The following is a 24141-nucleotide window of genomic DNA, read 5'->3' as shown; positions in this document are numbered from 1 at the left end:
TTCCTAGTAAGCAGTAAGAGTATTTCTTAAACTATGTTCACTTTTGTCCTTTGAGATGGTTGGTGTTGTCCGAGAGCAGGGAAATGTGTAATTATGATGGGGGCTTTTTGTTTGAATATTGAACATAGCTCTCCTACTGTTACTTTTGGGCTTCGAAGGGCTGCAGGAATCATCATGTCCTGATATGGATACTAAGAGTTCTCTCTTCCCCTGGGAAAGGTAGTCTTTCTTTGACCCTTTATCCAAAGAACTTTCTGGATGACAGAAACTACATGTATGGACAAATCTCTTAACCTCTCTGAGCCACAGTTTCCTCACTGTGTCCACTGAAAGGGTGGCAGTAGGTGACGGTTGATGAGGTGTCTCAGTTAAGGCAGTAGTGGGCAGGAGGAAAGGAAGACAGGTGTGGGGCGAGAAGATAGGCAGGCCTGTCAGTGCCCCTCGAGTCATGTTCGTGATGGATATTTTTAAAATCGCCATCTGGTGCTTACATTTTTCAGTTTTTGTTAGGTGGACAGGTGTGTGTCTGAAAGAGAGAGGAAGAGAGAAGGAGAGGGAGAAAAAAAATTCTTTTTTTTCCCTCTAAGATTCAAGGAGGCCTAGCACCTTGGCCACAAGCCAGAGTTCAGGGGCCTCAGCAGACACTAACCTTAGATAAGAAGCTGTTTCCAGGTATGAGATGTGAAGCACAGGCTTTGGCCCTGGGGGTCAGCTGAGCTCTGCATCACCTTGGCTGGGCTCTCCTGTCACCCTGCCGACTGCTCTCCTGAGGACAGCTGCTCGGGAGATGAGAACTCTATGGACATTTCAGAGCCTCTTTCCCTGACGGCTCTGACTCTGCAGATGACACAGCCGGGGGGCCTGTGCTCAGAACCACCGGCCTGTTGATGCTCCATTCCTGCTAGTGTGCCGAGTGGGCATGAAGGAAATCAGGAATAAGAAAGAGAGGCTGTGGAAGGAAAGGGCCTTGGTTTCAAGGCTGAGGCCCAGAAAGAACACAGAATCCCAAAGAGTCTGTGTTGGTGGCTTTATAGACTGGCCAGGCAGGATTGCTCATCACAGCCGCCTCCCACACTGCACAGACACCCCCCTACCCCCCAGCCCCCCACCTCCAGGCCCTCGCCTGCCTCTCCAGGTGAGGAGGGACGCAGTGGCTCTTCTGGGGGTGAGGACTGGCTGACAGTGAGTCTCAGGTGGGAATACCGCCACTTTCCTGGCAGAGTGACTGAAGCCACACGTCAAAAACTGGTTCTTTCTGTCCCTAGAAAGCGTGGGCAGGATGAGAGTTGGCCTCTGGCCTTTTGGCCACAGAGACCAACACAGCAGCAGCAGCAGGGGGTTGGGAGGCCCAGAGCATTTCAGTGATCTCCCAGTCAAGCCTCGCAGAGCCAGGTCTGGAACTGAGCAATCTGCCTTCCAGCCTTGGCTTTTCTAAGAACTTTGTGTCCATGAATTGGTTGCACACAAATGTCCTGTAATGTTTCCCTGAAGAAAGTGCTATTACAATAATGATCTTTGCACATGTCTGTCTTGTGTTTTAGAGATTTATGGACATACATGTATGCTAGTCATGTCTATATACCTGATAGTTTAAAATGCTTACACTGACTCATTCGTTCAGCCAACATGAGTTGAATGCCTGTTGTGTGCCACACAGTAGGTTCTAGATTCCTGTACTACTTTGGGTCAGTGGTGATTATCAGTACTTCCCTCTGAAACTTGTATTTGTCGCCATATGTGTTTGATTAACATGAAACAGGAGGAGGACTTAGGAGATGCGGGGTAGTTGCTCTCGTGATCACAAGCTGTCAAAACTTGGGAGTCAATGAGAAGGAAATAATAAAAAGAGTTCTCTGTGGTGAGAAGATTGGAAGTCAGCCTCTTATATATCCAAAGATGTGTGAGGTACATTCTTGCTCTTAGGAGGAAACAAAAAGAAAACAGAATAACAGCACAAATTGCAACGAGAGTTATACTAAACCTCTGATGCAATCTGAGAGGTAGACACCCAGGTAAGGGAGTCAGGAGAAAGACTTTCTGAGAAAGAAACATCTAAGATTGTACAGGATAAGGAGTTGCCAAAGCCAGATCAAACAATATACATGATGTGTTTTCCCCTCAAATTCCCAAGGATGACAGTCCTCACAGTGTGGGTCCAGCTGTCATTAAACTAGGTAAGCTCCTGCCAGGCACCTGGTATGCTTGTTGCTTGATCTGGAATGAATCCTGTGACTCCAATCCCTGCAGGCTGTAGTGTTTTCTTCTGCAGACACCAGAAGTCTGTAAGAGGGGCAGAATCAACTGCAGGAAACACAAGCATCTGCTTCTAACTCTACTGAAAACAAACCTGCCGAGGACCCTCCCACCCCACCTCTGCCCATCCAGATCTTCCTCGTCCTTTCAGACCAAGCACAGATGCCACTTTCAGAAGCCCCTGCTGAGTCCTCCAAGGGGACACAGTCCCTCTCTTTGCTGAAGGCCCAGAAGTACTCTCGCTTCTTCAGTGATGCCTAGCACATCCAGCCTTGAATTGTAGTTTCAGAGAAGTGTCTTAACTCAGAACTCAAAGACATGAGGGACAGGTGAAGAAGCCTGGGCTCCAGGAGGTCCCACACCCAGGCTATCTAGGAAGAGAAGGCAGAAGCTTGAATGGGCCCAGAAGAGCAGAGGAGTCAGCCCAGGGTCAGGGTGAGGGTTTACGGGGGGTCCTCTCCAGCCTCTCTTCTCACCGCTCCCTCCTCCCACACACAACTGGCCGTTCCAGGCTGTCCTCACTTACCTGAAGTAGATTTGCCAGGTCTTTCTTCCAAGTCACTGCGCAGTATTCCTAGGTTGGAACACCGCCCCCTCTCCTTGCTCACCACCTCCAGCACCTACCCAAGCACTGCCTGTTCTTTCAGCCCGCCTCAGAGCTTTCTCATGCCGCCTCACCCCCAGCAGGTGAGCTCAGGCCTCCTTTTCGCTCCTGGTGGCCTCAGTGTCCTTCTGCTGTCAACAGTGGCATGCTTCTTGGTACCCAAACACTGGGTGCTGAGCAGGCTGCTGTCCGAAACGGTTTCTTCTTTATGTCCACATCCTCAGTACCTGTAGTTCCCTGGTGGCTCAGATGGGAAAGCATTTGCCTGTAATTCAGGAGACCAGGTTCGATCCCTGGGTCGGGAAGATCCCCTGGAGGAGGGAATGGCATCCCACTCCAGCATTAATCAAAGGACAAATACATGAGTCTCTATTCTTCCCTGGTCTTCCTTTGGGCCAGAAACCTCTTATTCATCTTTGTGACCCCATCTCAGCGCCCTCCACGTGGTGGCGTCACAATGAAGGTTTGTGGCTGAATGAATGGATTAAGCCGTTCCCACTCTTACTTTTACATGCCAACCCACAGTGTGGGAATACTGATTCTTTGAGCTGGTTCTTTGAAAATGGACTATAAACATGAAATGTATTTTAAATATTTGTCAGAAGAATCCAACATGGTGCATACTTTACAGTGTATCCCATGGAACAATCCGGCAAAGGTCACCTTAGGAGCACGCCACAGGCACTCCCCATGCCATACAGGTATATTCCCCATCTTTCTGTTCTGCACACCTGGCTGAACAGCAAGAATGGGTTAAGGCACAGGTGGGCACACCTGTGGTGACAGATCACCAGGTCAATCAAATGAAAGAAAAGCCTTCAGTTTGCAGTAACTGTCTGCTTGTCTCTGTGGTCTTCCTCTCCCCTGTATCTACGCTTCCCAAGAATCTTATCTCAGGACTCTGGTGTCAGTGTGAACAAGAAAGGGTAAGAGAGAATCCCCACACGGGGTGCTAACCTCAAGTTGCCATCTGTTCCCTAACCAAGCTTTCACCAGCTATGCAAATGAGAAGCCTGCGTTTCAGGTGGAAATGCGCCGAAGCCCACCCTTTCCCCTTTTGGTGGAAGTGGAGTCCGAAAGAAAGCAGTGTTTACAGTGAGCAGACGGGCTGCCCCACTCCCCCTCGGCTGGTGGTTTCTTTGCCTCCCTCCTCTGGGGAAGCAGGGGGCTCAGGACCCACACACCGGCTCCAGTTCGGCCCAGGTCTTGATCCGCAGCGGCTCTTGGGTGGTGCAGAAGGGCCGCGTGGTAGCAGACAGTATACGCTTGAGAGCTGACATCACCCCAGAGTGAAGGCCTGACAAGAGAGGATAGGATTTCAAAGGGACTAGAAAAAGCAGGTTTGTAGCAGAGAAGTCTTCTATTTGTTTTTCTCAGGCCATCAGAGGTCTTCAACTAGTCAAGATGGTGGGACTTGTGTATGAAATATGGAAAGCGTCACCTATGAGAAAGGAAAGCTGCTCACACTGGAAAGAGGGACCTCACTGGATTTCTGCCCCCAGGCCCACCCTGCCCCACCCCACCTCCTGCCAGCTGTTTTATGCCTGTGCCACTGTATGCGGGCTCGCCAGGCCACTGTTTAGTCTGTGGCTCACCCCCTTCTGTCTAAACCCTGTCTGAGTCTAACATCCATCCTGGACATGGCTGGGACCAGAGTGTTCATCTCTGTTTTGTGGCAGAAGTAACTGTTATTCCTCCCACCCCTCCACCCCTTCCCCACTTCTTTGCCACCCCAGTTCTTCACCTCTCTCTGTCTCTCTCTCTCCCTGCAGGCTGGGTGGAACCAGAATGACCCCACGCTGATCAGAAACAAGCAGCTGTGCTCCACATGTCGAGATGTGAAAATGGTAGGTGAGGGCATGGCAGGTGTGGGCATGGGTGTCCCCAGGGCACAGCACTACACCTTCCGCACCAAAGCCCAGCAGAGAGACCAGGACAGAGCCTGGCAGGAAGGGCCGCAGATGAGCAGCTGCTAACCTGGGAGCATCGTCACCTTACATGATACACCTCCCCATTTGCAACAAACCACAGATGAACCGAGGCAGGTTGAACCAGAGGGGAAGAGAGGAGTGGAGCCGCTTTGCTTGGACTCAGGTGACTACCTACAGAGGTGCCGGAGGTTATGGAGCCTCTTCTCTGGGCCTTAACGTGTCTCCAACACAACACTCCAGCATCACAGCCATGAAAAAAGCAGCTTCATCCTGGGCTTTGTCATACATTCAGTCATCGCCTCAGTGGTGGTGGAGCTGGGGAGAGAATCTCTGGTACTTCCTGGCTGCAGGTGGTTGTTTGTTACTGGTGGTGGGGAATGGTGGGTGGGGGGAGTTTTAGGAAAGGAAAGGCTATCAAGGGGATGTGGGCGCCTCAAGAACAAAGCTCTGGCATCTGAGTTGCTAAAGAAAGAGGTGTGTTTCAGGAGGGAGGCTGTACGTGTTGGAGTTAAGACTTGGGTCAGTGTAGGAAGCAGGGTTAGGGGTCTTCAGAGAATGCATCGGGCTTGGATTGAAGGTTGATTTAGTTGAATGGTTAGGTTTGGGTTTGGGAAACATCTCTTCAATTCTGATCCTCCTTTGACTCAGGGAGGAAGGTGAGGCTAGTTGTGCAGAAACAGGAAAGGGGCAAAGAGTAGAAGACAAACAGGAGGCACGAGAGAGGCCCCTTTGATGAGTTCACAGTGAAAATGCTTCCTACAAGCAAGTGTTCCTCTGGGTTTGTGAGTTTGTCGTGTGGGATTTGGAAATGTCACTGAAGCTACCAACAAAGGTGTACCTGGATGTTACGACCTCCGTTCACATTCTGCATAATTAGGATCGCAGTGTTCAATATCAGTATTGGCTAGGGTCTGGGAAATTGGGATTGGAATTTCTCCTGGTCTTATTTCTGGAATCACTTGTGTCTACGTTTAGAAGGCCCTGACCTCAGGCCTAAGTGGGCCCTGGCCAGTTGCTCCCTGGGGACCCCAGCAGCTGTTCTCTCTCTCAAGACCTCTTTTCTGACCTTTGCTTTTGCCCAAACCAGCCCCGAGTGGAAGCACACAGCATGGTTTTATCATTCGTTGGGATGCCCAAAGGAAGGGCCTCAGCCTCCGATACAAAAGTGCCCAAGGGCCCTTCTCTCTAGTGCTGTCAGAACCGGGGCTTGCAGAGCCTAGGGGAAATGAAAAGAGGTTAGAAAATAAGTGCAAAATACTCTTGGCTCATTGTGTGCAGTAGCAGCTCCACTTCCTTCTTGGCGGGGACCGGGGTGGGGACTGCTTTGCCACTGAAACCCCTCCATTCATGGGGTGGAGCAGAGATGCTGAGAAGGTATAAAAAGACTCCTAGGAAATTCCCTGGTGGGCCAGTGCTTCCACCACAGGAGGCGTGGGTTCAATCACTGGTCAGGGAACTGAGATCCTGCATGCCATGGAGAATGGCCAAAAAAGGTGACTCATAAAAACAGAAGGCACTTCCTCAACTTGATGTAGGGTGTCTACAAACACCCACAGCTAACATCAGACTTAGTGAGGAAAGACTGGGTATTTTCCCCTGAGATCAGAGACAGACCCAGTTATGTACTCTTGCCTCTTCTGTTCACCATTGAGTGTTCGTTCCAGTCAGGAAAATTAAGGCAAGAAAAAGAAACTGAAATTAGAAAAAAGGAAACTGAAATTAGAATAAAAGAAATTCAAATAATGAAAATATAAAACCATATTTCAAATGATGTGATTTTATATGTAGAAAACCCTAAGGGATCCACAAAACATTTACTAGAACTAATAAATGAGTACAGCAAAGTTATGGGACACAAGATCTGTGTACAAAAAATAATTTTATTTCTAGGTATTAGCAATGAACAATCCAAAAATGAAATAAAGAGAACTATTCCACTTAAAATAGCAGCAAAAAATTAAAATAGGAATAAATTCAATAAGAGAAAGGAGAAAATGATATATGAATGACTCATATTAAATGCAACTTGAGTTTGCTAAGATGGTATGTTATTTCTGTAACTTAGAGTGCAGTTTTGGGCATTGTTCTAGATGAAACTTTCTTCCACAGGTACAACCAAAAACTCTGACAATCCCAGATGATCTGAAACTATCCTTTGCAAATATTATGAATCATAGGTAAGTTAAAGATTTAAATCAGGACACAGATTTATATCTGATTATATTCATTTGGGGACATAGAATAGTAGGTTGAGAAATGTAATAAGTAAAATGTTTAGGGAATGCTTAAGCAATGAGTTTCTTGAGTGGTTTCATTTTCTGGTTAAGCTATTAATACACAGACCAAAAAAAAGTTGTTTTTACCTTTTTCCCTAAACAGCTGTTGAAACTACTGTACAAACTATAATCTTCCTTTCTACCTTCATAAGACCTGTACAAGGCATAGAATAGATTTGTTTGATAACTCAGAACTAAACACAAATTTTCCATGTAGATGACATACCTAATTCATAAGATATGAGAGATTACACATCATTTCTCTTGGGACTGGGACAGCCTCTGATACGTTGCAGTGACTAAAATTACTGTTATCCATTCCTTTTGTTGTCATTTGGTGCTTTCTTACCAAGATCAAATATATCACAAATAAAGTCCAGTCAAAGTTTGATTAGTTGGATTTCGGGGGTTTTTTTCCTGCATGTTACTACCAGACAGGGAAGAAGAACTCAGTTTTCATTTTATTAAAAAACTCAAAACATGGAGTCACCCTGGATAAGGCACCAAGAAACATTACCTACACCAACTCTATACTTAATAAGTGCTCTTAGATCACAACAAATATAACTCTCATAAACATTCTTTACAGACTTTAAATGGAAAATTGAACTATTTAAACTCAGGAATTTCTGAGCTAAAGTTCATTCTTCTATGAAAGAGACTTTTGAAAAGTTTTGACCCAATTTATTTATCTTGTATATTTGGTACTTTAAAGAAAGTCTCAAATCCTGAGTCATTAATTTTTTTAAAAAACAGGCTCATCCTTCTTTAAAGCTTAGAGTGAAGGCTGAACCAATCCTAAAATCATGTCAATCCCAGTATTATTAGATTGGTCATTTTTAGTTTTTATTTTTTAGTAAAATGAAGGAAAACATCCTACTCTGTTTGAGATTTAGCTTGTGTGACTATAAAGTAAGATCCTGGTTCTTAGTATCTAAGAACAGTCTCTAAGTATCACTGCACATATAGGCAGATGGAATTGTCTTCATTGAAATACTTTTTAAGAGACTTTAATTATAGTCATTGTGGGAATTAAATGATGTTTTTTGATTGGAAGGAATAAAGGAAATAGGGAAGGGAGAAAGGAAAAGACAGAGGAAATAAGTATAAGCAGATAGATATATATTTGTTGTATTGTAGTGTGGACAGTTCTTAAACTATTGTCTTACAAATACCACCTTCTTGTTTGCCAAAAATGGACAGTTAAAGGTATTTTTCTTTTTCTTAGTCCCAGTGAGTCCTCCAATGGCAATTTAATAAAATTAACTGGCTGGATTGGCCATATTTTTAGTAGCAAAGTTAAAATAATCTTGGAAAATCTTTGTTGAAATAGATACCAGGAAATGAATGTAGAGATGTAGCTTGCCCATCCAAGTTTACAGATTGGTCAATCTTTAGAAATAAAACAACTTAAAATAATTTAGAAATGGTGTGGGGCTTTCCTGATGGGTCAGTGCGTAAAGAATCTGCCTGCCAATGCAGGAGATGCCAGAGACATGGGTTCGATCTGTGGGTCAAGAAGATCACCTGGAGAAGGAAATGGGAACCCACTCCGGTATTCAGCCTGGAAAATTCCATGGACAGAGGAGCTGGTATCTACAGTCCATGGGGTTGCAAAGAGTTGGACACAACTGAGCAATTGAGCACCTTTAGGTTGAGAGTCACTTCCAGTCTTAGCTTCTGGGAAAACAGACAGTGGTCAAGACATTTTCTCCAAAATTGGAAGATTGTAATAAAACTATGCTCAATTTTGCACTTGAAAGGTAGATTCGAAGTGTTACTTTTTTTCTTGAGAACTGGAGGATTCTCTCCTTAATCCCTTCTATTTTCAGACTGTGCACGTTCTGACAGTGAAATAAAATACTTTTTTAAATGCAGCTTTTATCAAAATCCATGAAAATATCACTTAAGTAAAAAGAGCTTCTGAAGTAGTGGTCTTTGACCAGTCATCTCACACTGCAGCCAAGTGATCCGAACACCAAGTTAGCAGGTACTGGGTTCGAGAGCCCATCTGTGTTTTAAAATTTATAAAGACACATTCCTTTCTGCCAAGCCCTAGCCAAATCACTAATGTGTATTCTCGCTTCTTCCCATCAGAATGATGAGTCTCCATCCACCAAAAGCCCAGACTGTACCCAAACGTTCTCGTGATGATAGCCTAACAGGTTTGCCTTCTTTTGGAGTACTTGTAGGGGGAAACACACCACCCTCATGGTAATAGAATGAAAAGTTTACTGCCTAAGATAATTTCTGAATTTTTTGAACAAATTCCCATTCTCCATCCCTTCTCTTTCACATGCTGCTTGTTGAGCTGCTTTGGTGGTCACAGCCCTCCCTTCACTCCAGCCCTCCCTGTCCCCTCTTCAGCCCTCATGTGGCCTTATCCATGGTGTGTTCCTTGCCAGGTCCTCTCCATGCCACATGGCTCTGCCCCATTTAAAGAGCCCCATAATCCGCTTGCTGAAGAATGTCTATAGATAATTCCCTTCTCAGGCAGTCCTAATATCCCCAATTAAGGGGAGAAAGGATGTATATCCCCACACCGCTGGAATGGCCTCACCAAGCCCTGAGCCCTCCCTCCCACAGGCTCCTTGAAACACCTGCCTTCTCCTGGCAGCTGCCAGTGCTGTTCTTACATTCACTCGCTGGTATTAGAATAAAAGGATAGCAACTCTATCTCTGGCTTCAGCATTGACCTAAGTCTTATCTTTTCGAGAAGCCAATACAGGGCTGGCGAAGGAGGGGTGGGTCAGTCTTTGGAGTGATGTAATTTAAGGGTTTGATGCAGCAGAGCCTGTCACTTTATGTCCATATTTTCATCTGCTCCCAGATTAAGTGAAGCCACTTTCAGTTTTTCTTTTGACACACACAGTGAGGAAAATCAAGATCACTTTTTTTCACATCATGCTTATGGGAAAGTCCTGGGAGGTTACAGGGGAGTTAGAGCCAGAATTGAACTGAGAAGACATCAGAAAGGAAATTTGAAGACAGAAGGGGTATCTTGAAGGGGTGTCAAAAGGGAGGACCAGAGACTAAGGGGACAGCTGAGGTTAGGAGATTTCCACTCTAGTGGATCTCCAATCCCTTCTTATGTATACAGAAATATTGGCCTCTCTCCCGCCTGTCATTTAGCCAAAGTAGACTGAAGATCCAAGAGCTAAGAGCATCCTTCATGAAAGTTCCCCCGTCTGCCTGCAACCACCTCATTCTCTTGAAGCATAGGGAACACGGGGTAAACAAACACATGTGAGGCTGGTTTCAGGGTTCTCTCTTACCAGCCGCACGTTCATTCTGAGTTTCCCTTAAGCCTGGATTTTTTCAGGTCTGCCTCACAAAGGATGAAACCTACATGTGCACACACACTCACACATAATTACATGCCCTTCCCTAAGCAAAAATGTTTATTTTCTGATTTTACAGCACAATGTGATAAGATGCTTCTCATGAATTTATTAACCCTGGGGATATATTTTCAACTACCAATATAAGAGCTAGACTCGATGAATGTAGGTCACATTAAGTTCTCAATAGACATGGTTCTTGCCCCTAGTGTTCATCCAAGGACCACAGTCTTGGAGGTAGGACTTCAGGGAGTGCTTTTGGAGCTGAGGCTTGGTAGATTGACTGTTGATTCCAGTTGCGATCCTTCTGAGCTGAGCTTTGCTCTTGTGTATGCTTTCTGCGGTTAAAAAAAAAAAAAAAAAAAAAAGATGCCTAGGAGCAGAGGGACCTCAGTTTAGATCCTAGCCTTGCTAGACAGGTTTAGCTATCCTGTTGAAACTCTCTGGGTCTCTATGTTCCCACCTTTAAAACCAGAGAAGCATTTTTCCCACTCCCACCCCTGAGAGCCAGACACTCAGTACCAGCAGCCTTCCCTTTTGATCGACCCAGAAAAGCTGCTGACACTGCCCTAGCCCCACTGGTTTATACAGCTTAGACGTGTCCCTATGTTGCATAGCCTGTGGACATGCTGCAAATATCAAATGGCTGAGTCATCCCAGTAAACATCACTGCCAATGACTGCCCAACTCATTTTGTTGATCACGACAGTAATCCCTAGTGTTTTTCTGGATTCAGCTAAATTTCATAGATACTCAATAATTACTAGTGAGAACTAAGTAAATGGAAAGAGCCAATCTTTATTAAGTGATGGGGTTTCTTCATCTTGACTTTGGCCTTGAGTCCAGAGTTCCATAACACTCACAAGCTCTTGTCCATAAACATTGGTACAGCTGCTAACCACCTGACTTAAGTCTACCACCTGGCCTGGTCTACCACTCCACCAGGGCTAAGATGTGACACGAAGGGTTAGGATTAAGGAGATCTGGCTTCTGATCCTTAGTTCATCATGACCCTGTACCTCGGTTTCCTCTTCATTACAGTAATGACACTGAACTGGTTTGTGATCTTCTGACGTTTCTTAGCTCTCATTCACCTGGACCAAGGAGCTTTTCCAGAGAATTCAGGACACCAGTTCCCTTAGTCATTCAGTGACTTCCAATGAGAATATGCTATTTTAGGCACTGATATACTTTCCTTCACAATGAGTATTCACAAAAATGTTGAATCAACCAACTATCCGTAAATAAACTGATAACCAAAGAAGAGGTCAGGATGGTAAGAGTTTTAAGGAGCCCTAAAATAAATTATTTCATAAAATGAAGGTTCCTTTTGAAATACAAGTGCATTTCTCCTACTGTAGGCTTTCATAAGATCACATTTATTTGAAAAGCAGAACCACACATGTGTCCCCAAAAATTCTTCTGAGGATTGTATCCTCTTTCCCCTTTAACTCATGTTACAACTCCATTCGCACTTTATCTTCATTTATAATTTAATTGGCAGTCTCTGAGTTTTGTTTCTAAACACTCTTTTCTGGCCCCTTTGACCAATATATGTAAAAGCTTAAGTGAAAGCTTAAGTGTGTTAGAGAGGATTTTCCTGTGAGTCTTGAAGCTATTTTGTAAGGTTGAGAAGTCTTTGGTGACACTGGTTATTTTGAGTGTATTTTAAAAATAGACTCTAAGGAGCCCTTCTCCTTCCTTCTTGCTCTGTTCTCCAGAGAACGTTCACTACAGACTGCCCATTCTGGGCCCCAGGACAGCTGTCTTCCACGGACTGCTGTCAGATGCCTACGAAACCCTGCAGGAGACACAACTCTCTTCCTTGCCCAGAAAAGAACCAGTGGGCAAAGCAGTGAGCCAGTGAGTGGTGGGAACTCATCACCTTCCAGATGCTCAGAGAGAAAGCCACCTCACCCAGCAAGTTTCTGACACTAGTGCGTTCACATCACTTCCTCTTAGTATGAAAAAGGTGACTCAATTTTGCCTTCCTAACCATTGCTGAAATTCTAGCTCTCACCATTATCTTCTCATTTCTCCTAGAGATAAAATAGTTTAATGGACATGATTATAAACATGTGATGATTAAAATGGAGCATTTTGAGTGTCACTCATTTTATTTTGCTAAAGAGTCTCTATAAGAGGCAACAGTTTTCTAAGACATGAATTTTCTGTGAAAATCATTTCTTCTTTCAGGACAGAGGGCCAGAGATGGTTCCAGGAGGTCATCATAGTAAGAATAAAAGAGAAATGGTGGTCACCCTTCTGTCCTTATCTCTGTCAGTTAACTCTGATAGATGACAGAGTTTACTGGATTGTAGTAACTGGTAAATGGTAGGTGAAGGTTGTGTGTTCATGTCACGTTAGGCTCATGGCTACCCAGGGCTTCCCTGGTGGCTCAGATGGTAAAGAATGGGCCTGCAATGTGGGAGACCAGTGTTTGATCCCTGGGTTGGGAAGATCCCCTGGAGAAGGGAATGGCTACCCACTCCAGTGTTCTTGCCTGGAAAAATTCCATGGACAGAGGAGCCTGGTAGGCTCAGTCCATGGGATCATAAAGAGTTGGATATAGGTGAGTGACTAACACTTTCACTTTTTTCACTTTTACTCTTGAGGACAGAAAAAGTAATTGTCTTGCCTTCCTCATGTAACCTCCATTGGTGTCTGGAATATAACGGATGTTAATCTCATCTGTGTTCAGTCAAATTCAAACCAAATGCTTCTATTCTGTAGTTTGATTACTTTGGTTTGAGGATGTATATCCAGCTCTGTCACAGTCCATGTGTGTGAGACAAAGGAAAATTCTAGGCTTGTAATATTATATTTGTGGGCACATATGCTCCATACCCAGCTTCAGGAAGGCTCACGTAAAAAAAGATCCCTTCCATTGCTTAGGAGGCAGTGGCCTTATGGAATCCCAAGATCCTCTCTAAATGGGCACTGGGCCAACCTGTGGGAATGAATCTCTGTGCTGTGTTTGAAGAATGTAATTCAGAAGTCTCTAACAGATGGCCTGGTGACCAAACTGACCTCATTTCTTGCACACGCGTGCATGCACAGAGACACTCACACAAACCCCAAAGCCGGAAAAGCTTGCTTGATTGCATTATATCCCTGGTAGGCTATGGATTCTTGGTTTCAGTTCATTTAGAGTTCAAGAATTCCAAAAATAGAATGTACTTCCTTTCAAATGAAGTCTGTATGCATGAATTATGATCCCATTTCAGATAGTTGTCGGAGGACAGATGAAAATGTTTCCTTATCTTTTTTCTTTGCAAATTAACATATCCAGTAAAAGGATCTGGGGCACCCATACCCGTATGTTAGAGGAGGGTGCATGCCTGCAGCACAGTTATTTAGAGCTTTTGAGGTAATCTAAATATTATCTACTTAGATAGAATACTTTCTAAATCTCCTTAAGAAGTCTTCACCTAGAATACTTGGGTGTTCCCCAAATCTCATTGAAAAGAATAACATGATGGTATTTGTTAGTGTTCTAGCATGGTGACTGACAATGATGGTCTATATCGTGGTTCTTAAAATTTTTGATCTAGGAACATTTTGCACTCCTAAATGTTGAGTGGGTTATATTCATTGACAGTTATTGTGTTGTAAGTTAAGATGGAGAAATTTTAAAGCACAACAGTACACAAGTACACCTTCCAGTTTCTGTCAGAGTGATAACATTGTCACATGTCATGCAGCCTCTGGGAAACTCCACTGTACCACTGGGAGACAAGAAAGACAAGTAACATCTCAGTGTTATGAAAATAATTTTGACCTCACAGAAATCCCAAAAAAGGATTTCAGAAACTCCAAGGGTCCCCAGACCATGCTTTGAGAACTAGTAATGTATAGGGTGTATGTACCCTTGCATCTTCAGCCTTCCAGGAAAAGGAATGCTAAGATGCTTGCACTCATCTACCTGAGAAATCTGGTCCCTTGGGAGAGATTAGAGAGAAGGCAACAGCAGGTTTGCAAAGTTTGGAGATATTAACTTTTTGAACATCTTTTACCTCTCTTTCCTCATATCATCTGTTTAACAACCTTAACTTGGTTTCTCAAATAGTGTCCTGGTGAGAAGAGGGTGGGTTGACCAGTTGGCACAAGAACTCAAGTTCCCTTTGAATTCTCATTTTTCTATATCAATGCTTGTTAGCTTATTTGCTTTTGGTTACTATGAAATCATTTCTCAGAATCTGAGGTCCAAGCCTTGACCCAAGGTGGCCTGAGCCCACTCGTGATGTCCCATCAGCAGCTTTGTTGAACAATTAGCCAGCTGGTGAGTTTCCTTCACATTTCACTCCTGCAACTATATCCTGTAATGGCACTGAGGGCAGCTTGTCCTAGGCTGGGAAGTCCAACCTTTGACCACTTCGCCATACAACCTACCCAATGCAACAATTTCAGTTTAAACTCACAAATACATCTGTATGGGTACCGCCTGATTTTTTCTACTGGTGATAATGTTTATAAGAAATCATCTTAAATGTGCTTCTCTTTGTACCATGGGGGTTAAATGGTTGAGTCTACCATCTTCCTTGGTGCAATCTCTTCCTTACCTAGTTGAATCCTTGGAGGTAATAATTTGGACTTGTCAGTTATTCTTTTATCTACTGCATGTTCCTAAGCTTCATCCACAAACCTCTCATAAATCGACCAGGATAATTTCTTCATGGTAAAAATCTAGTCATAATGTTATTCCTGATTCAAAGTCATGTACTCTTCAGGTTAATTTTTTAACATGGATAATCTTGGCTAGATTTGTTTCAAGGCTAAAGCCTGATTTTTCTGTTTTAAAAATAAATGACTCTTGTTATAATAAAAATCCACAAACATGAGTCAGACTCACTCCTACTCTTTTATCTTCTTTCACCCCAATAGAGAACTTAAAAACCAATCAATCAGCATAGCTGTTGCCTTACTGCCAGGATTGGAGAGAAATGCTATATTTAGGAGAATCTGTGCAAAAAATCAAGTATGTAACCCAAAGCCATTGTCGTCTCCAGTCCCCAGTTTAACCTTGGGAAATTCCACAGGCCTTTACTGCCTTGCACCCTCCTCAGGGTCGCTCGTCTTTTCCCTGGCCCCTGACTGTCAAAGTTAATGGGAGGCCAGTCGGGGGCCTGTTGGCTCCTGGGCCCTGCGATATTAACACTAGAGCTGCCCATCTTCCTAAAAATGTCCAAGAATCATGTAACTCCAAAGAGTAGATATGAAACAGGGTTTGGCAGAATGGCTTTGTCTCCTCTAAGGAAGCCCTGTTGGAGTATCCTGCGTGGGTGTAGTCCCTAGGTTGGGAGAGTCTGAGGATGAGGACGACCATGCCCAATAGAATACAGAAAATTTCCCAGAAGATGAGGAAGCACAGAGTTGTTTCTGTTACTCAATCTATGAACTACAGTCTTAAGAATCAATATTAAATTAGAATGTCTAGAAATAGATAAACTTAATCTCTAGAGAAGACTAAGACAGTCAATCCCATTTCAGCCACGTCCCCCTCAAACTCACCTCAATTTAGCACCTTAGTAAGCACTGCCACTGTTTCATATGTGTAATTCTTTTTTCTAGAAAAATGTGTCACTTCATGAGGATGAGAATATCTCATGCTCCCACCATATCCCCATCGGAACTACTCACATTCTAGAGATACTAAGAAGGAAGAAAAGTTCATTTCTCAGTTGCTAAGCAAAATGAAAGAAATAGGAGGTGAGATCCTAGTATTTAGGGCCCTGAGGATACGAAAGGTTTAGGTACTAGGACACTGCCTTTGAGTAACTTATTATTTCATTTGGATAAATAACAAACATATACACAAACGAAGAGCATGTGTGCAGGCCAGTATGGAAACAAGTGTGAGTTACTCTCTACTCTAACTGAACCCTGGTGATTGCAGCAATAGTGCTCTCCTAGCCCAACCGTCCAGCTCTCTGGGTAGGAACAAAGATGCAATTGTGTGACTGTGTCAGGAAAGTTGGTCAGAGGAGAGATAGCCATATCCACCCACACAGGATGTTATCTCGCGTTCTTTGCAGAGTCTTTGGCAAGACGTTTAACTGCCTGGCCAGTGGAGTGCAGAATAGTAAAATTTGGCATTGACAAATGTTTGCAGTTTTGAGGAAGACTTGTTCCTAAACTTCTTGGGATTGGCCTCTGCTCAGTCCTGTGTCGCAGTGCCCATCCTATGGGATGTCATATGGCTAGAGTCAAGAAACCCTTAAAACCCAGATTCTCACATGGAGAAAATTGTGTAAAGAACAAAATGTGTCTAAACAGCAAGAGAGATACTGGTTCCCATTAGTTGGCTCTCAGGAGTGGAACTGAATGGCTAGAGAAAAGACATTAGCAAAAGGAGAGTTTTCATTTTTCTTTACTCTTTGAATTTTAAACCACGTGAATGGTTTCATTGACTCAAAAACAAAATAAGAGGAAATGAACAGCAACAGCAAAAAAGCTCTGCAAAAGTTGCCAGGGGGCTTTCTAGCTTTAGAATTGGAAACCTAATAAACCTGATTAATGATCAACATAATTGTCTTGCTAACAAACAAGACAACAGAGTCTTTGAATACCACAAAGTTCAGGCAAGCATCCAGGTCAAAGGTAAATTTTATCTCTGGCCTTTGGAAGTTTTGCTACTGAAATGCTAGTTCTGGCAAATAGTAACTGATGTCTCATGCTTATGGAGCATTTTAAAGTTTTCAAAGCACTTGTCTCTTATTTTTCCTCTCTCTTTACATTTAAGTTCACCAGTGTTCTCCTTCCATTAAACAGGAATGGTGACATTCCACACAGTGCTATCCGCTTAAGAAACACAGTCCTTGCCTGGGCACCTCTGCAAAACTGCTCATTCTGTTGTAACAAGTGCATCTGCGGCTTTTTTTATGGCACTGCCTGCATGAGACTAGTCTCTTGCACAAAACCCTTGAAATATTTGATTAAATGACCATGTTCTCCTTTGTCTTATTATTTACTTGTTTATTTATATTGATGTATAGTTGATTTACACTGTTTGGTTAGTTTCAGGTAGCCAGCAAAGTGATTCAGTTATATATACACTTTTCCAATTCTTTTCCATTATAGGTTATTACTATGCTATATAGTAGGACCTTGTTGTTCACCTTTTTTATGTATAGTAGTGTGTATCTTAATCCCATACTCCTAATTTATCTCCTCCCCTACCTTCCCTCTGGTGACCGTAGATTTGTTTTCTATGTCTATGAATCTGTTTCTGTTTTGAAAATAAGTTAATTTCTATCATTGTTTTAGATTCCACGTATGAGTGATATATTTGTCTTTGCCTGAGTTACTTCATTTAATGTGATAATCTAGGTCCATCCATGTTGCTGCAAATGGTGCCCACTTCTCGTTCAACACAATATACCTAAGATTTCCTAGCAGTCAATCACCTCAACCTTGTTAGAGTTAAGTCTAAAGTAGCAATTCCTCTGTGGAATCCTATACCTTCTGAGGGATGAAACTGGCTGCAAACCAAGCCATGCCAAGCCTCATCCTGGGTTTTCCTGGCTGAGGAATGCCACATGCTTGCTTCAGGCACAGGCCTCTGTTCTCTCAACCTGTTAGATATTCAGGGTCATTAGCATGGGTCATATCTTTGGACTGGGAAGCCAGGGTGGGGCCATAACGAGCCGAGCTCGGGCATGAAACTTGCCTACCAGGATAGACAAGGCTTGGACAGGGAATGGTAGAAGGTAGGAAGGCAGACTAGACCCAAGAGTGTGGCAAGGTCAGTGGACGAGTCTTCCAGCAGTCAGCCTGGATGTTCTGGTCTGCAGTCAGAGCCCAAAGTGGAGGAGAGCAGCAGCGACCAGAGAGGTGGAGAAGGATATATGAAGGACGAAGGGCTCACTTGTAAATGTCAAGGGCAGGAGTTCATAATCTTGGAAGTCTGATTGTGGGAAAGCCCCATCACAGAACCAGGTTCAAAGGACTGCCCATGGAAGGGAGTCTGGTCAGAGCAAAACTAGAGGAAGCCCAAGGGATTCCCACAAAAGCATATCATGATCTGTGGGGGAGGAGTAAGAAAGTGCATGCGATATTTTAATAGTTTGCATACATACATGCTTATTTAAAATATTCTTGTGTTAAAATAGAACATAATGAAAGCAAATCTGAACAAAGTCATCTTAGCTGGTGAGGATGTACAAAAACTAAACTCTAGCTCAAAACTATTCTCTTTTGCATATTAGTGACTTTCGAGGGAGTTGTGAAGTTTTTATGTTAAATAAAACAGAGGGCATCAGTTTCAGTATTGAGAAACCCTTGGAAAGTAGAAGAGAAATAAAGAGTCCAGTTCTGGGGGTAGGCTTTGTTGCCCCTACAGGCAATAAGTTAGCCTAGGACTTTCTTCCATTTGTTTGTTTTGCTTTAATTATTTATGTATTATTATTTTTTATTTTATTTACTTTTTGGTGCAGCTGTAATTTCTTCTCATATCCATTACAAAGTAGAACCAAAGAAATATGTGTGTCTGTGGCAAAATAATCTGAATATTCAAGCCTGATCTTTAGAATCTTGTTATTATAATTAAACCTCTAGGTCTAGGATCCAGTGGGAATGGACAATGCTGTGTTTTGAAGCCCTTTGTGAAGTTTCTGGAACACAAGTTCTACCTTGTATTCTCTGACTTGGCTGAGAACTAAACAAAAGAAAATAAACTTCTACTTCAGCAGGGACCTTTCAGTTATAAGAAATGTAAAAATAATTTTTCTTGCTCAGGAAAGAAAGATAATTTTCTTCACTCAGTGGAATATTGGGTTTTAAAATCTTATTCCCGAGATTTGAGAATCTGGTAGCCAGATGTGGGCTCTCCCATTAGTTCAGGGGGGACCAGATGATCTTTGGTGACAGAGGAGAGTTGGGGTCACTCTTCAGTCTTTGGGTTCCATGCTGAAATGAAGATTCACCAGGACTATTCCTAGATTATTTAAATTTAATAGTATGTAAATTAAATGTCATTTATAGCAACAGGGATGAACCTAGAGATTGTCATACTGAGTTAAGTCAGAGTAGAAGTATTATATGACATTCCTTAATGCAGACTCTGAAAAGAAATGATACAAATGAAGTTACTTATAAAGCAGAAAGAGACTCATAGACCTAGAGAATGAACTCACGGTTATCAGTTGCGGGGTAATGATAGTTAGGGAGTTTGAGATAGACATGTATACATTCCTATATTTAAAATGGATAACCACCAAGGACCTACTTACTGTATAGCTCAGGGAACTCTGCTCAATACTATGCAGCAGCATGGAGGGAAGAGGAGTTTGGAGGAGAATGGATACATGTATATGTATGGTTGAACCTGGAACTATCACAACATTGTTAATCAACTATACTCCAATACAAAATAAAAAGAAAAAATAACATGTAAATTATCATAAAATATAAATAAAACTCATGAAAGTAAATTTGTACCATTTTGAGCATTTTATATTACTAAGACTTTGCTGCTTAAAGAATTTTACATAAGATAAAAGGGGAATTTTTTTCCCTTAGATTTAAAGAAAAAGGAAAAAGAGAGAAAGGGATGAGGAAATGGAAGAAGCAAAGAAGTGAGGGGTTCTGGGCTTATAGAGATGCACAAAGGACAGGAGAAATTTTTCCATTGATTTAAAACATTTCTTTTTGATCTTGTTGGTTCTAGCAGCCATTACTGTTTATGAAGATAACGCAAGTGAATGAGTTTGTAACCAGTTCATAGATATGGTCATTTAAAATTTTTTGAATCCAATTTATTTAAGCTAAAAAAAATAATCATCCATTTCTTCTACTCCCCATCACCCCTTGCCTCTTATAACCATTAATCTGTTCTCTGTATCTATGAGCTTCAGTTTTGTTTTATTTTTTTTTTTTCAGATTTCACTTTAAAAAAGAAGAAATCAACCCACTCCAGTACTCCAGTACTCTTGCCTGGAAAATCCCATGGATGGAGGAGCCTGGTAGGCTGCAGTCCATGGGGTCGCTAAGAGTCAGACACGACTGAGCGAATTCACTTTCACTTTTCATTTTCATGCTTTGGAGAAGGAAATGGCAACCCACTCCAGTGTTCTTGCCTGGAGAATCCCAGGGACGGCAGAGCCTGGTGGGCTGCCATCTATGGGGTCGCACAGAGTCGGACACGACTAAAGCAACTTAGCAGCAGCAGCACACTTAGCATAATTCCCTTGTGGTCCATTTATGTTGTTGCAAATGGCAAGGTTTCGTTCTCTTTATGGCTGAATAATGTTCCATTGTGTGTGTGTGTGTGTGTGTGTGTGTGTGTGTGTGTGTGTGTGTGTGTGTGTGTGTGTGTGATTTCTTTATCCATTCATCTATTGGTGGACATTTAGGTTGTTTCCATATCTTGGCTATTGTAAATAATGCTGCAATGAACATGGCCATGCAGATATCTTTTCAAGTTAGTGTTTTTATTTTCTTCAGATAAATACCCAGAAGTGGAACTGCTGGATCATATAGTTCTATTTTCAGTTTTTTAAGGAAACTCCATTTCTACTAACAGTGTACAGGAGTACCCTTTTGTCCACATCTTTGCAAGCATTTGTTACTTCTTGTTTATTTTTAAATGTTTATTTATTTATCTGTTGTTCTGGATCTTCACTGCTGTGCAGTCTCTTCTCTAGTTCCAGCAAGTGGGGACTCCTCTCTAGTTGCAGTACTCAGGCTGCTCATTGCACTAGCTTCTCTTGTTTTGGAGCACGGGCTCTAGGGCACGTGGGTTCAGTAGTTGTGATTCTCGGGCTCAGTAGTTGTGACTCCCGGCTCAATAGTTGTGGTGCATGGGCGTAGTTGCTTTGTGGCATGTGGGATCCTCCCAGACCAGGGATTGAACCCATATCTCCCTTTATTGGCAGGTGGATTCTTTACCACTTAGCCATCAGGGAAGCCCTCTTGTTTTTCTGACAATAGCCATTCTGACAGGTGTCAGGCGATATCTTATTGAGGTTTCAATTTTCATTTCTCTGATGATTAATGATGTTGAGCATCTTTTCATATACCTGTTAGCCATCTGTATGGAAACATGTCTTTTCAGGTGAAGATTTTTAAATTTTTAAATTTAATTTTTAAATGTTTTAATTGGATTGTCTGCAGTTTTTTTCTGTTGAGTTGTATGAGTTTTTAAAAAAGTATTTTGGATATTAGATCTTTATCTAGTATATTATTTGCAATTATTTCCTTCCATTCAGTAGGTTGTCTTTTCATTTTGTTGATGGTTTCCTTTGCTGTGCAGAAACTTTTTAGTTTGATTTAGTCCTACTTGTTTATTTTTACTTTTGTAACTTTTGCTTTTGGTGGATGTCAGATTCAAAAAATCATCACCAAGACTGGGTGTCAAGGAGCTCTTTGCCTGTGTTTTCTTCTGGGAATTTTATGGCTAAAACCATAAAGGCCTAAAGGCCTTACGTTCAAGTCTTTAGTCCATGTTGAGTTAATGTTTGTTATGGTGTAAGATTGTGGTCCAGTTTCATTCTTTTGCGCTACCCGTTTTCTCAATACCATTTCTCAAAGAGACTGTCCTGTTGCCATTGTATGTTCTTGGTTCCTTTGTTGTAAATCAATTGACTGAGCATGCGTGGACTTTTTTCCTGGGCTCCTTGTTCTCTTCCATTGACCTGTGTCATTTGCTTTACTTTAATTCAATGAACATTCTGTGAAAACTTACTAAGCAACAGGTATTGTGTTGGGTGCTATAGATCCAAGAGTGAAATACCATTGTTTTCTGCTCCTAAAAAGTTTGTAATCTAATTGGGCAATAGAGGTAGGTTGAAAGATAATCACAATGAAATGTTAGAAGTGCTTTGATAAAAGTCTGCCCGGGGTACTAGGAGGGGAGTGGGAGGGCAGAGGGGTTTTCCTAGTTTTAGGGAATAGAAGATTATCGATAGTTCTGAATGTCATAGGGAAGTCAAGCAGGAAAGGAATGAAAATAAGTCACCAGAGTCCATAATTAAGATGTTGAGGATAACCTTAGTTCATGTATTAGTTGTTAAACTGCATTGCAGTGAGTTAAAGAAAGGAGTTTGGTGATGAGGATGAGAGGAGAGTATGAAGAGACTGTCTCTTTAACGTGGGAGAGTCTGAAGCATATTTGGAGCCAAGCCCATGAGCACCTAAACATTCCGCTGCTTTGTTTCTGTGAGTTGCTTTGTTAAAAAAAGAAAAAAATTCTTTATTTTTGGCTGTGCTGGATTTTCACTGCTGCGAGGGCTTTTTCTCTAGTGGCAAGAGGAGGCTATTCTAGTTGTGGTGTACAGGCTTCTCACTGCAGTGGTTTCTCTCGCTGTGGAGCACAGGCTCTAGGGCACACGGGCTTCAGGAGTTGCAGCATATGGGCTCAGTAGTTGCAGCTCACAGGCTCTAGAGCACGGGCTCAATAGTTCTGGTGCACGGTCTCAGTTGCTCTACAGCATGTGGGATCTTCCTGGATCACGGATCAAACCTGTGTCTCCTGCATAGGCAGGCAGATTCTTTGCCACTGAGACACTAGGGAAGCCCTCCGTGATTTGCTTTTAAGACAAGAAATTTTGTAAAATATTGTTATGGTTAGGAATCTCATTGCTAGCATTTTTTTTTTTTTTCTTGTTCTCATTTCTAGGTTTATATGAAGTGAATAGGGCACATAAAACCCAATTAAGCCTTAGCTTTATGGGCTTTTTCATATATATGTTAATCAAAATAAAACAATGTTCTTAAAGCATTTTTTAAAACGTACCTCTTAGTGTTATCTGAACCCTCTGGGTGCACTCCAGGCGGGCTCTGCTCCTAGTCCTCAGCATGCCCACGCCAGAAGCCCAGGACTACAAAGAGAAATGAATGGAGCCTGCTCCCCAGCTCAGGGCCCTCTACCAGCATCCTGCTCTCTGCCTGCTTTCAGACACCCCCTCATACATCAGCTCCCCTCCTCCCTAACCCACTTGGCTTCACACTTTGGCTCCCACCTCTAGTGCCTCTGAACTTAGACTGTCTGCTTTGGGTCTGGTAACTGGTCTTCCTCAGTGCTGCAAACTCAGGCCTGAGCCCTGAGAATACCCCTAGCAGTGCCGAGAGTGATCCATCACCTATTCATTCATTGAATGTATGTTTATGAAGCCCATAGCTGGAATACTCCTCCCACTCATTAGCCTATGAAATTACCCACCCTGATAAAAACTGACAACCCCTTACCCTGGTGCTGCTCTTGCCTTTTGAGCTGGCCCACACTCTGTCTGTGGAGTGTGTTTCTCTCTTTGTCTCTCACTGAATTCTTTCTGCAATGAGACATCAAGAACCTGAGCTTCATTAAGTCCTGAGATCAGGTGTGTGAATTACATGGTTTCAGAAGTAAAAGTAAATCCTCATAATCAAGGTTCTCAATGCTCATGTGATAGACCCACCAACTCTAATAATAATCAGAGTCAGTACGTTCTAATGCAACCAAAGGACACTAGACATCTGGGAGACTTCTTTGTGTAAGGATTTGGACTATAGTTTCTTTACTATGAGTTTAAATTATGAAGGTAATATTTTATCTATTGCAACCACTCCATAATTATAGATGGAGAAACCAAGGTTTCTTAACCATGGCACTGGGTGCTCATTTAGTGCTCCCCAAAGCCACTTCTTTTTCTCTGAAAGATCAGAACTTGTCTGTGTCTGGCAACTTAGGCTCTTCCTAAAATGAGGGAAAGCTACATGGTAGGTTTTATTATGCTGGCATCTAAAGGTACAAATATAAG

The 24141-nt window shown here is 42.7% G+C and overlaps 1 protein-coding gene across 15 annotated transcripts in view; it reads left to right on the top strand.

Moving 5' to 3' along the window:
* C5H1orf105 (chromosome 5 C1orf105 homolog) overlaps nucleotides 1–24141 on the top strand; it is a 73705-nt gene that overhangs the window by 20316 nt on the left and 29248 nt on the right. For 3 of the 15 annotated variants that reach the window (XR_014053429.1, XR_014053432.1, XR_014053430.1), the window contains exons 4-8: nucleotides 4630–4704; nucleotides 6898–6965; nucleotides 9162–9229; nucleotides 12127–12377; nucleotides 20285–20367. Coding sequence is in view for 7 of the 15 variants with exons in the window: in XM_081489484.1 (XP_081345610.1) it covers nucleotides 4630–4704; nucleotides 4889–4951; nucleotides 6898–6965; nucleotides 9162–9229; nucleotides 12127–12272 (420 nt within the window). In the remaining 8 variants the exon portion in view is untranslated. Of the gene's footprint in view, nucleotides 1–4629; nucleotides 4705–4888; nucleotides 4952–6897; nucleotides 6966–9161; nucleotides 9230–12126; nucleotides 12516–15289; nucleotides 15384–15976; nucleotides 16115–20284; nucleotides 23124–24141 lie in introns of those variants that run through there. The other 12 variants (XR_014053427.1, XR_014053431.1, XR_014053433.1 and 9 more) reach the window with 6 other exon arrangements.

The sequence above is a fragment of the Giraffa tippelskirchi genome, chromosome 5 (genome assembly GCF_054371585.1).
Source record: "Giraffa tippelskirchi isolate mGirTip1 chromosome 5, T2T-mGirTip1v1.2.pri, whole genome shotgun sequence".
In the NCBI taxonomy this organism is placed as follows: Eukaryota; Metazoa; Chordata; class Mammalia; order Artiodactyla; family Giraffidae; genus Giraffa; species Giraffa tippelskirchi.
Note: the sequence above shows the minus strand (reverse complement) of the source record. Positions and strands in the feature narration are given on the sequence as shown.